The sequence below is a fragment of the Pollicipes pollicipes genome, unplaced genomic scaffold, assembly GCF_011947565.3.
Source record: "Pollicipes pollicipes isolate AB1234 unplaced genomic scaffold, Ppol_2.1 Scaffold_4219;HRSCAF=4965_pilon_pilon_pilon, whole genome shotgun sequence".
NCBI lineage: Eukaryota > Metazoa > Arthropoda > Thecostraca > Pollicipedomorpha > Pollicipedidae > Pollicipes > Pollicipes pollicipes.
In genome coordinates, this window is record NW_023596448.1 from 6,822,272 (window position 1) to 6,834,794 (window position 12,523).

At 52.1% G+C, this 12,523-nt stretch overlaps 1 protein-coding gene across 1 annotated transcript in view; it reads left to right on the forward strand.

The window, feature by feature from the left end:
• The window catches only part of LOC119095734 (chitinase-3-like protein 1), a 37,320-nt gene extending 24,835 nt beyond the window's left edge, over positions 1-12,485 (forward strand). Inside the window, exons 5-14 of the mRNA XM_037218587.1 lie at positions 678-807; positions 1,372-1,496; positions 4,511-4,640; positions 5,419-5,604; positions 6,478-6,603; positions 7,186-7,325; positions 8,606-8,670; positions 9,020-9,195; positions 9,709-9,935; positions 12,419-12,485. Of these exons, the coding sequence (XP_037074482.1) occupies positions 678-807; positions 1,372-1,496; positions 4,511-4,640; positions 5,419-5,604; positions 6,478-6,603; positions 7,186-7,325; positions 8,606-8,670; positions 9,020-9,195; positions 9,709-9,935; positions 12,419-12,485 (1,372 nt within the window). The remainder of the gene's footprint in view (positions 1-677; positions 808-1,371; positions 1,497-4,510; positions 4,641-5,418; positions 5,605-6,477; positions 6,604-7,185; positions 7,326-8,605; positions 8,671-9,019; positions 9,196-9,708; positions 9,936-12,418) is intronic.
• Positions 12,486-12,523: the final 38 nt, after the last annotated feature.

The following is a 12,523-nucleotide window of genomic DNA, read 5'->3' on the forward strand; positions in this document are numbered from 1 at the left end:
TACCTGATCGGAATCCAGAACGTTAAACGACCATGCGTTTCAATTCAGCCCACAAAGGCTTTGTCAAACGTCGCACACGAGTGAAACCGCGAGATGGCCTGCACGTATGACTAAAGACCTTCTGCATTGTTGCACAGCGAGCTCAGGAGACCCGACCGCGCGCGCTGTTCCGCGTTCAACCAAGGCCGAACGGGCCCCGTTCGTGTTTGTGCTGTCATGCGGAGAAAACAGCCGAGCTGACCTCGTGATCCTAGCGAACGACGCTGCTTTGTTTTTACTGCCGGTCTGCTGAAGCGCAAATTGGATGTCAGTCGATTCGTTTACGCAGTCGAGACGGTGGAACCACAGCGCAATGCATGCAGCAGAGCCGGCAGCGCGTCTCCATGGTTCAGGACGAGACGAAACGTCATTTATTTCGCCTGTTCAGCACTGCGCTGCACTGATATTGCACTGCTTTTGAATCAGCTATCTGTCGGAGGCGACGTATTAATTTAAAACGCTTTCCTTTGCGCAGGCGCAGGAACAAGCAATCGTTTTGTGGAACGTGTTCGTGACCGACAGGAAGCTCCATCCCTAAAGCGCCATACCACAGCGTCACGTATCTCGCACTGAACAATTTGCACATCATTCAGTGCACTTGCCAGCACGTGACACCACCATCTCTGTCATCCCCGCAGGTTCACACTGAGTGTGATTCGCTACTTGCGTCAGTACAACTTCGACGGTCTGGACCTGGACTGGGAGTACCCGGGGTCACGGGCCGGCAGCGACTTCACCGACAAGGAGAACTATGCCACCCTCTGCGAGGTTAGTGCCCGCCGGCAGGCCTGCCGCAGGCCGCGATCGCGGCAGGCGACCACTGGGCGAAGTCAGGGGCCGTTGACATGATCGTCAACAACATCAGCGGCGGCTTTGACCACCAGTTCGCGGCTTTCGGTTCTGTCTGTGTCCATGCATACCATTTCAATATCCGCCTTTGTATGTGCATATGCAACGCGCATATAACATCATTTCATGTCATAGCAGCACTCTCCTCATCGCACGCAGTATACATTGCACATCAAAATACGCAATGCATTTTTGGCCAGTTTGAACTGTATTCAATGTAGAATGATAACGGTGAACGGGCGGTGGCTGAACGTCGGTCTGCAGCGGCTGACCCCGCCAGCTGACCCCCGCCCGGCGGCTGACCCTTGGCCTGCGGCGGCTGGCCCCGGCGGCTGACCCCCGGCCTGTAGCCGCTGACATACGGTGGCTGACCCCCGCCCGGTGGCTGACCCTCGGCCTGCGGCGGCTGAACCCCGGCCTGTAGCCGCTGACATACGGTGGCTGACCCCCGCCCGGCGGCTGACCCTCGGCCTGCGGCTGCAGGAGCTGCGGACGGCGTTCGAGGCCGAGTCCCTGCAGACGAATCGTCCCGCGCTGCTGCTGACCGTGGCCGTGCCTGCCGGTATCTCCAACATCGAGAAGGGCTTTGACGTGCCTCGACTCAACGCGTTAGTGAACTCAGGGTTTTCCATTTTCTGGGGAGGAGGGCTAAGGAATGGAGAGGGGGAGGGGAGGGGGAGGGAGCGTCAGTAGGCAACATCGCCAGTGTGCTGTTGGGAAATGTCTCCTAGCAAATGCTTACCTGTCTTCTGGTGACAACGACGTGTAGTTTTGAGGACGCCTAGTGCGCTGCAGTGTTCCATCGCGGTAATCTTACTTTTATCATCATGGGCATGATTTCGTGAGCGGCATGCTAGGAACAGCAGGCTGCACCAAGCTGTTCCGCGGAGCATGTTGTCCGGACGCGTGAGCGTCATCTATTCTTGCGGTGGTATCTTGTGACAGCGTGTGCTAGCGCCTCAGGTTTTCAGACGTGATTTCTCTCATACACGAGTGCTAATCTTGCAGTCTGCAAGCTTTAAAAAGGACTGGGTCTACCGACAAAGAATTGTCTTTAAGCCAAAAGTATGGAATATTGAGGGCATCTCTTCCAAGTTATTTCTTACGGCTCGTCTTGCCAGGAGGCTTCACTTTGCATCCATAGGCGATTCTGCAAAGTTTTTTGCTATTTCCATTGGTCCATTAGGAGGTGACTGCATGGGAGAACCTTGACTACGACAGAACCCATGGCTGATATAAGCAGGACAGGCTTGAGCCCGGGTTTTTTCGACAAGAGTTCTTATGCTGACAGTTATCTGCTCTCATCATACCATGTGGACTGGTTAACGACGACATCAAACATTGTGTGCATTGTGAATACACGACGCATCAAGACGCTCATTACACGACGCTGATGACCACGAGTGACCACACTTCACTTGGTTCACTTCACTTCCCTTCGATCGCTTTATCTCACCTGTGGTGATGTGATGATGTGATGTGATGTACAGCTTGAATCTGCGGGCATTGACAGTGTTTTGTGTGTTTTCCATTGTTTCTTGAAGCGTCACTAAACCAGTAGTACCTCATGGTATATTGAAGGTCGCTAACTGCAGGCATTAAAGCTCTGACTCATAATTACTAGCCTCACGACGGAGGACATGGCGTCGGAGCGGCGAACTTTTCATGATTGTGATGCCTTGAACTAGAAAATCTGTACTTCATGAAATCAGAATCTGTGTTTTGGAGAAACCAGAGATAAAGAAATCCTTTAGCAGGCCCCAATCGTTTAAAATTACCATCTGTGATTCCACTCTGGTCTCATCCTCATGATGACCTCCGGTGATTCATCTGGTGTCATCTGGTGTCACAAAAAATGACCGCCTGGCTATGGGTTGTCCCGCTATGCTTCCAGTAGTGCACCATCACTTTTTTTTGCTCACACTTTTCCATAAATGTCGTGTTGAGTAATTTTAGCGACATGTGATCTTCCCAAGCGTGAGTGTTCGTGACTCTTCCTCGGTGCGAATTACCACGCGCCTCTGAGCAGGACCGGCACGCATGCGTGACGCGCTGGCCGCGGGGTGGTATCAACGCGTGGGAGCCCATCTGAATGGGAAGTCTCTCCTGTCTCTCGGTCGTGCTCAACGTCTGCGTGTCACCCAAAAATGCTGACACGTCCTCCGACGTCTGGTTATCTGATCATGAGTGGTCTGCTGAGGGAAAAGACCAGCTAATTGCGCAAGCAGTTTTCTTGTTAGCGCATCAGTGACACCGCGCCTCGTTGCAACAGACCATGCCGCCACCATCGCGAACAAAGGACACTACACATGGGCAGGAATCTTTCGTCTTCGCAGCTGCTCTTCCTTCTCAGCTGGTTGCAAAGATTCCCCTGAGGAATTTTCAATTATAAATGCCGCTGGGATTATGACTGGCGGCCTAAGCTGATCCAGCACGGAGCGGCTGCTGGCAGGGCCGGATACAGACAGGTGGTGGCTGACTCAGTGGCTCTTACTACGGGGCGAGCCACCGCCTCCGCCTTCAGAAAATAGAGCCAGTCAACGTACTGACTTGACGTTCTCTCCACACCTCACACCGAACTACGCCCCGGATTCTCTGCGGTTCCGCACGCGGTTGGAAACGCAACTCACAAGTCATCTTTGCGGTTACGTCTTACTCATCCCTGCCGCAATGAACCATGCCGTGAAGGTCGACTTGGGCACACGGAGAAAGTATGATCGACATTGCGCCAGCGTGCGTTTAAAACGCAAATGGTTGTAATTCATTGCAGATAAATACACGTAAGCTAAGCTTATCAATGAAGCCTATGCTGGAGAGAGCTGGTGCTAGCGAGAGCTAGTGGCCAACGCTTCTTCGAGTGTTGGCAATAGGCATAACTCCCGGTTGGCGTTCGCATGTCGGGCGAATCGGGCATTTGGCGTTTGCGGTGTGAATCGGGCCCGGGATTGGCCGATTCCACAAGGGATAAGCACTGACTGAGTGACGCAAACGATGATGGTGACGTAAAATGCCCAAACGGCCAGGGCTTCTCTTCCCCAGACCTGAAATCTGAATGACTTCTCGTTGCAAACGTGATAATCTTGACGGGCACTTCTGCTGAAATTTGGACCGCGAATTCGCTTATGTCCTCGTTTATCGTGCATGCCATATGTTGCGATCTTTTGGAAATTCCCTTGTAATCTTCGGACCGAAAATAATTCCACAAAATCCACGACTGCATGGCCCTGCTCCAGCGATGATGTCATGCCGGTGATGATGTGTGGGTTCCAGACAAGTGTGCATATTTATCGAGCCGTTTCTTTTACAAAGGTTTTAATGAATTATTAAAAGCTTGCGGTGTCTGGCTCATTCGAGACTGCGTCTACCAAACGGAAAAGCAAGCCGCGACTTGATGTTCTCGCTGCGTCTTATTTAATCGACATCGGGTCGAGATTGTTGCAAGAATGTCATGAAAGCATGCTCATCTTTGGTAAAACACGCAGCCCAGTGGGCCACTTAGCTGTTGTTAACTTCGACATGGTAACACCTGCATTTGAGCGCAACTTCGCCCGTCCTTGTTATTGCCTTAATCATGCGCTATTGTTTTCTAAGCACTTCACTGCAACGCCATTCTGTGCTCCAGTGTGGTGGACTTCTTCAACATCCTGGCGTACGACTACCACGCCTCGACCGAGGCTCTGACGGATCACCACGCACCACTCTTGGCCGCCCCGGGCACCTCCGAGTTCGACTACCGCAGCGAGCTGAACGTGGTGAGTGTGCTCATCTGAGAATCCGGAGTGAGGCACACTGCCAGCGGTCAGTGGCGCCGCCGCGTTTCACGCATTGCTGGTGAAAGGAAATCCGAGCCTGAACCAGTGGTGAGCCTTGAAGACCTGATTCTTGTGTTGCATTCTACATAGCCGATTTTACGGTTACATTACAGCCTGTAGTGTCGGGGAATCGCAAATAAAAGGCAATCGAATGCGTACGTTGTTGCGGCTTATCGTAACAGCCTTTTTATTGCGCCGAAGGTATGGAGCGCCGTCCGTAAGTAGATCGCAAATAGCCATTCCGAGCTTACATGGTCGAAGGGGAAATACGAAACTCCAGCTAATGACGTGTCAGAAATTATTCGCTGGCACTCTGACTGACACTCACAGTGTCGTTGAAACCTGCACAGGAGTTCTAATACTAAACACGTTTTATCTTGGCCTATACTTTATTCTAGCTTTACGGACAACTCCAAAACCGGAACATAATACTAGCTCAACCCTATGTTCTCCGTAATAAACTTCAGAGATTGCGATCACTTCTGTATTCTGCCAGTGGTCAGCTGTTTTTATTCTGATCAGATCAACCGGCAGGATGTCCGGCAAGCAGTGACCTTTACGCCGCGTAGGCCGTTCGATAAAAACGACCCCGCGTCGGCAAGAACTAATCGTATCTTCTCTTGCATACTTCCACATCACATCACCAAGCACGCGCAGGACTGCGTTCCGTGGCATGCGTATGCGGGTATCAGGGTGCTAAGCAGACATCCGTTCTCAGGACTACACGGTGCGGTTCTACCTGAAGTCGGGGGCCGATCGGCGCAAGCTTGTGGTGGGCATCCCCACCTACGGCAGGTCCTACACCCTGCTGGACGAGAACTTCAGCGGTCTGCAGGCGGCCGCCGAGAAGGCCGGCACCAAGGGCAAGAGCACCAAGGAGGACGGCTACCTCAGCTTCTACGAGGTGAGGCACTGCGGCAGGTGGGGAGCGTCCCAAGTGCTCTGAGCGCGGCCATCCCTCTGGCCGCGGAGGGCTGGCTTACATGCGCTATAAACATGTGGCTAAGACTGTGGTGGAAAAGCTTTGTTTCACTGCCAGTGTCCCTGAGTCGCACCGAGCCATGCATGACCGAAGAACAAAACGTGGCACGTATTCTCTTGCGTGTATGCATTACGATGGGTAATGTGTTGACGATATTGTCGTTTTTCATTTCACTTTTTTTTTAACAGCATTTGTGTATGTTTGTGTGTTCGGCATTAACGTTCATTCCTGCGCACTGCGTCTACTGACAAACGCCGAACAAGCTCATGTCAGACAGATGATAGTCCTATAAACTTAATCGTAGCATGCATGCGTAGTCGACAAGTCCTATAAAGGAGCGCTTTGATAGAAATTATGACAAATCACCACGCGTTATTTAACTATCCACGATATTTAAAGAAACAAATATTCCCGTAGATGAGACAGTTGTAATGGCCTTATTCCTGGGAGAAAAAGGGAAATCGAGATATAACAAATACTCCGCATGGTTTGCATGAGTGACTTCAGGCGCAGAGCACCTGTCAGACATGGCCCGCCGCGTTTATCCAGAACCCACCACCCAGGCTGTGTCGTCCAGTTCACCGGATTATTCTACCTCCGCCCTTTCGTCGGATGGAATTGTGGATTGTTTTACGCGCTGCACAATGCTGCCGCATGTCCCCCCCCCCCCCCCACCCCCACACGTATTTCAAATTGTACCCGAAGTGCGTTGACGCTGAGACGAGCAGCGGACCTGTGCGGTATGGAGCGCACGCATACACAAATGAATAACGCTGGCGTCTGGTGGTTGTGCAGATCTGTGAGCACGTGGCGGTGGATGAGTGGAAGGTGTTCCGGCCCTACCCCGACGCCATGGGCCCGTACGCCACCAGCGGCAAGCAGTGGGTTGGCTACGACGACGAGTTCATCGCCAGGAAGAAGGTGAGTCGCTGGTGCGGTGACTTATCTATCGAGAAAAGTGAGGTAACTACAATACTGCAATGACTAATTCAACACAAAAAGGATGTAAATCCACGGATGGGTGGCGAATTAGCCATAAAAAGTAAGACGTTTGTTTTAATAATGAACGATGTCAGCAGTGGGTTTGAAGTGTGGCAAGGCATGAGGTCCAGTGCTATGCTCACTGTTAAAAGGGCTGTTATCGGGTGTGATGTTGAGCTATTAGTAAACTTTGGTAAGCTAATAAGTCCACTACCCAAAAAAGGAGTTGGCATGAGAGATACCGTTTTGGTGTCGTCGAACCTATTTCAAACTTGAGTCTCCTTGCTTGGCCGACCTAAGTGATTTTTCTGGCTGAAGGTACTGAAAAATACCATCTTTTGGCATCCCATCTTGAGCCTCGTACGTTCCACTGACGGAACATAGTCATCTCGGCAGCACCATGTTCTTTCCCTGCCTATCTGACCATCTTTGGCGTCCCACAGAAAACACGTGTAAGATAATCATCCTGACAACAGGTTCCATCCCCACCTGTTCCGACACCACACCCTTGGTCGTCCTCAGGCAGAATATGTGCGTGACAACCGTCTGGGCGGCATCATGTTCTGGTCGATCGACAACGACGACTTCCGCGGCCGCTGCTCTGGCAAGCCGTACCCCCTCATCGAGGCGGCTAAGGAGGCGTTCCTAGCCCCGGCTCCAGGGTAAGCACTCCCGCGTATCCACCCGTACAATCCGGATCAAAAGGGCCCGAATTTCACTGGCGGCAATTAAAGCTGGTTTTGATTGCTACTTGGCTTATGCGCTGACTATTAACGCCTACATATAAGTCCGGTAGGTTGATTAAGAGTGCTTTTTTAAAATATTATATCAGTGAAGCTGCAATCTTGACAGAAAAGTACTCGTTACTTGGTCTCCGTTCCTTCAGGAAACACCTCGGTCTTTTTGTAATGGTTCAGTGGTCAGCGATTCGATGCACGAGTATATTGTGCTGTTAACTTAGCATTATAACAGCGAACATACGACTTTAACATTCCGCCAAATGCGCTTAGCTTCATGTTTTTCCCGACCCCATCCGTAAATGTTTTCTTATTGATGGTGGTCTTCGACAGCGAGTGATCGGAATTAGGAAGGGCATGGCCGGATGCGCATAGACTTCCCCCGTCGCCAGTGATTGCTCTGCGTTGTCCTTCTGCGGACGTAAACCCAAGTGTATGGACGCAGTGGGCCCGGGGCATCTGACCTCCATAGGGACGCAGTGGGACCGGGGCACGTGGCTTCCATACGGACGCAGTGGGCCCGGGGCATCTGACTTCCGTACGGACGCAGTGGGACCGGGGCATCTGACTTCCATACGGACGCAGTGGCACCGGGGCATCTGAATTCTTCTGACACAGTCATCTGGCTGCAGGGAATCACCTGACTTCTTAGGCATGGCGCTTAGGAATGAAACCCCTTAAGTCACAAATGAAGATTCAAAGCATTCTCATCCAAAAGCATCGCATGGTTTTGGAGGAAGCTCACAGTCCGACCACACATATTAAATGTCACGGTTGCCTTGTTCAGAAGTTTGAGCATTGAACACAGAAGACCAACGCGTGTAGGACGTCCTGATGGTGGGCAATTGCAATGCTATCTTTTTTACAGTCCAACACGTGCTGTTTTAACTCAAGCCACCAGCAAGTTCCTATTGGGTCTCCGTTTGCGATTTTAGTACCAGTGTCCGTGTGTGGCATTGGTCAAATCTTTGCATGCCGATGTATGTTTTTGTGCTTAGTGGTTGTTCCAGGGTCACGAACATTTGTCACTCATGATGCCAAACATGATACTTGTCACGCACGACAGACATGCAGCCAAACCTGACGCACGGCATGAACGATAGCATTTTGGTGAAGTCAGCCCGCGAGTTTTTTCTTCTTCGCGTGAGGTGCACAGTGACCTGCTGAAGTGTCCGTAGACTGACCTGAGTACCCTGTCGTTGTAGGGACCTGCCGAAGCAAGCGAAGGGACCGACGCCTCCCCCGCCGGCGACGCCGGACCCCGGAGCAGGTGACGAACGCACTGCGTTTCTAGCGCTGCCATTGGCTCGCCGAACGGTAGCTTGTGACGTCATGACGCAAAACAGTCGTGGCCATGGCGTCAATACATTAGCCGGGCAAGACGCCCGGGCAGATGGTTTGTGTTTCCTTGCTCTTAACGACGGGCATACCCACGAAACCAGCAACCGTGAAAGTCACTTTCGTCCTAAAATCGTCTCAATTATTGCTGCATGATAGGAATAATATTAAACACACCCCACGTCAGATATGCCGCCGCTGGGTCAGAATAATCTCGTCGGACGCCACCCACAGCATTTCTCGGTCTTGATTTGACCGAGCCGTGCCTTACGCCCCGGCAGGCTTCAACTGCAAGCGGGAGGGCTTCTTCGCCCACCCGGAGGAGTGTAACAAGTACTTCTGGTGTCTGGCCGGCGGCCCCCTTGGCATCGTGCCGCACAGCTTCACCTGCCCGTCCGGCCTGCTCTTCAACAGGCAGACCGACTCCTGTGACTTCCCCAGGAACGTCAAGTGCAAGGTCCGTGCCGCAGTTGGGTTGCAGGCACCGGTGGCAAGGGCGTCACCAAGGGGGCGGGTGAGGGCGTCATCATGGGGACGGTTGGGAGGGGCGTCATCGCAGGGGTGGGCGAGAGGGGTGTCATTATGGGGTGGGTTTTGCGAAGGAGTAGCGTCTATGGGTGTAATGGAAGAAGGTCAGCCAACGATAAGACATTGGTTATGTTATATGTTGTTCTTCCGCATTTGGCTGTGCGTTAATTTCTCAAAAGAGCTCGTTGCTGGCCGATCGCAATTGTGGTGTTCAATTAATTCGTTAACTTCAATTATGGACAACGCTCGACCTTTTAGGCCTGGCTAGTCGTCCGAGGGTGATGTTGGTAACAGCAGGTCGTAAGCACACCCACAAGCCTAGTTCGTACCCGCTGGAGCTGGATTTCGAGCTAGACGTTTAAGATACGTCAGAAGTTCCACAGCACAAACCTACACCGCAGTCAGCGTCCCGCAGCCGTGGCATTCCCACCCCTGTCCACAGATCGTGGCTAAAGAGGTCCAGTCGATCACGTTCCCGCCGACCAAGGAGCCGACCGTGCTGCCGGCGGAGCCGGAGGGCAACATCGGCGAGGTCACGCCCGATCCGTTCGAGCAGTTCTACGAGGACTACGACACGGCTGACCTGCCACCGCTCGACCTTGACCTGCCGGCTCGGCCGAAGAGGCCGGACACGAGCATAAGCGCCGCCGAGAGAGGCCCGAACCGGAGGTGGGTCTTGAGAGCTTACTGCGCGTCACTGCTGGTCGCTGACGATCACTAAAGGTCAGTGATTACTACGTGTGAAGACCGATTTGGCCGCTGCTGCTGCCAACCGACATTAGGTTATCAATGAAGGTCGTTGTTGGTCATTAAGGGTTAATGTTACGTGACGGAATGGGCTCAACCGGGAAAGGTGCATTCTGAAGGAAGTTCACGGTGGTCCGCTGGGAGGTATGGAGGTCGCTGAAGGTCACATGGGGTTGTCTCTTGAAGGTCTTGGGGGGCATTAAAGGTAACTCGTCGAGCTCGGCGAAAATGCAGGTCGACATGGCGAAGGTGGTCAGACCGCACATGCCTGTGATAGGGGGAACACTGAGCACGACCATAGACCGCTGAGGGTTATTTTACGCCACTTAAAAAATCACCAGATGTCAGAGCTGGCATGTAAGTCGGTAGTGACCCCGGGCTGGTCAACGTCGTGCTGTGTAACAGAAATCACTGTGACAACAAGATTAAGAAGCAATCGCCAATGGCTAACGAACATTATGTACAGACTATGCAGATTGTGGCATTGGTTCGGACGGCACAGGCACCTTGTGCGCTTCAGAGGATGGAAGTGGCCGGCTTTGAAGGTCACGTGACCGATATAGAAAGATCATTTACTTTGGACTGAAACTCACGATCAGTTTTAGGAACGTGCTGCCCGGATCGCTACACATCAGTAGTTGTGTTGATGGGGGCAGTGGCGGAGCACACATCACCGCACATCTGAGCGGTGGATCACCTTCTGAAAGCTACAGATGGCCCTTGCGATAAGCACCGTGGGCTCACTTTAGTACGTGATTGCATCATTGTTGGTCTCCAGCTGATCAACAACAATTTGAACTCGTGGCTCCCGGTTTTGCAAGCCCCCATCTATTATACAAACAGATCAGTAAACTTCGGCAACTTTGGCACAAACTGGTGCTGGTGGAGAAAGAAGCAGGATGCATATCAAAGGGACCGGCTCGTTAGACAGAAATTAGTGGTTACGGGAAGGTGCCTAGTGATGCGAGCCAGTTCCGACGTCAGCGGAATATGGTAGAAATGATGTGGTACTCGCTTGTTTTCGAGGTCATTGGAGGAAACCATAAGCAGATAGTTAAAAGCGTGTTTTTGACACTATTACATTCTCCAGTCTGTTGTTTATTGTAGACGATAAGATGTAGGCAACTTGCAACAGCCGTTTTAAAGCGATCACCTTGAGCTAGGCGCCGTTTGAGATACGTATGCCGTAAAGCACTCGCTGGATGAAAGAATAACGATTTGGTTAGCGGGCAGGATATCGATGGCGTGGCTCGTGGGTTATTTTCCAACGCTTTTCCACCGAGCACTGCATATTGACAGCAGTTCTTCCGTGTGTCTTCCTACTCACTGCAACTCTTAATGTTGTTTGTGTAATTGACATACCTCTTTCGTGTCATTAATGCCGCTAACGTATTTCACGAATGCTTCAATTCGCATTCTGTGCGTTTCATACGTGGTACGACGCAGCCGCACACTCAAGCTTTCACAAAACTTAACGTTTCACTCAATGCCAGTGATTGGTTGAAATACACGGAAGTGCTGTCGGCGGTATATGTGGCTGTGTTGAACAGCATACCATATGCTGTTTGTGGCGATAGCGACCCGTGAGCTCTGAAGTAGGGATAAGCTCTCATCCAAGGTCAGAACGCAGGACAGACACACTTCGGCCTCCACGTTCTCGGCACAAGTCATCAGGCATGCATTCGCGTTCCCAGCGTATCCGTCAGATGCGATTTGTCCTATTGCCAGTGTTATCACGTACATGCCTGCGGGTGTAATAGTGCTTTTATGCCTTAAGGAGAATCATCCTTCTCGATACCCAAGATTGATGCACTGATAGGCCTTCAACATGACATACCGAAGGAGATAGAGTGTTTAGAAGCATAATGAATGCAAATATGCCCTCACATTCTGAGAACTATGTCTAGGTAGTCATGGCCTAAGAATGCCACCATAAATAAAACATGGTAATACATTAGCATGCACAATGCCCGACCGGTTATCGCCTTGAGTTATAAGTATTCATCTCCAGCTCGCAAGCGATATGATCTCAACTTCACCTCACAAAACGCCCGTAGTGGTAGCACTTGCCGGCGTCATGCTTGGTGCCAGGACAATGCCAAATGACGCTCAACTTCCGAGGACAGACGAGTGGCGCAGACGGACAAGTAACGCCGCCGTACTGGGCGGAGTAACACCGCCGTGTTGGACAAGTGACGCCGCCGTGTTGTCAAGCGACGCCGTCATACTGGGCGAGTAACACCGCCGTGTTGGACAAGTGACGCCGCCGTGTTGGACAAGTGACGTCGCCGTGTTGGATAAGTGACGCCGTACGGGCGAGCGACGCCGCCGCGACGGACGAGTGACGCCGCCGTGTGGACAAGTGTGACGCCGCCGTGGGACAAGTGACGCCGCCGTGTGGACAGGGTGCCGCCGTGTGGACAAGTGACGCCGCCGTGTTGGTCCAGTGACGCCGTCATACTGGGCGAGTAGTAACCCGCCGTGTTGGACAAGTGACCGTCGCCGTACTC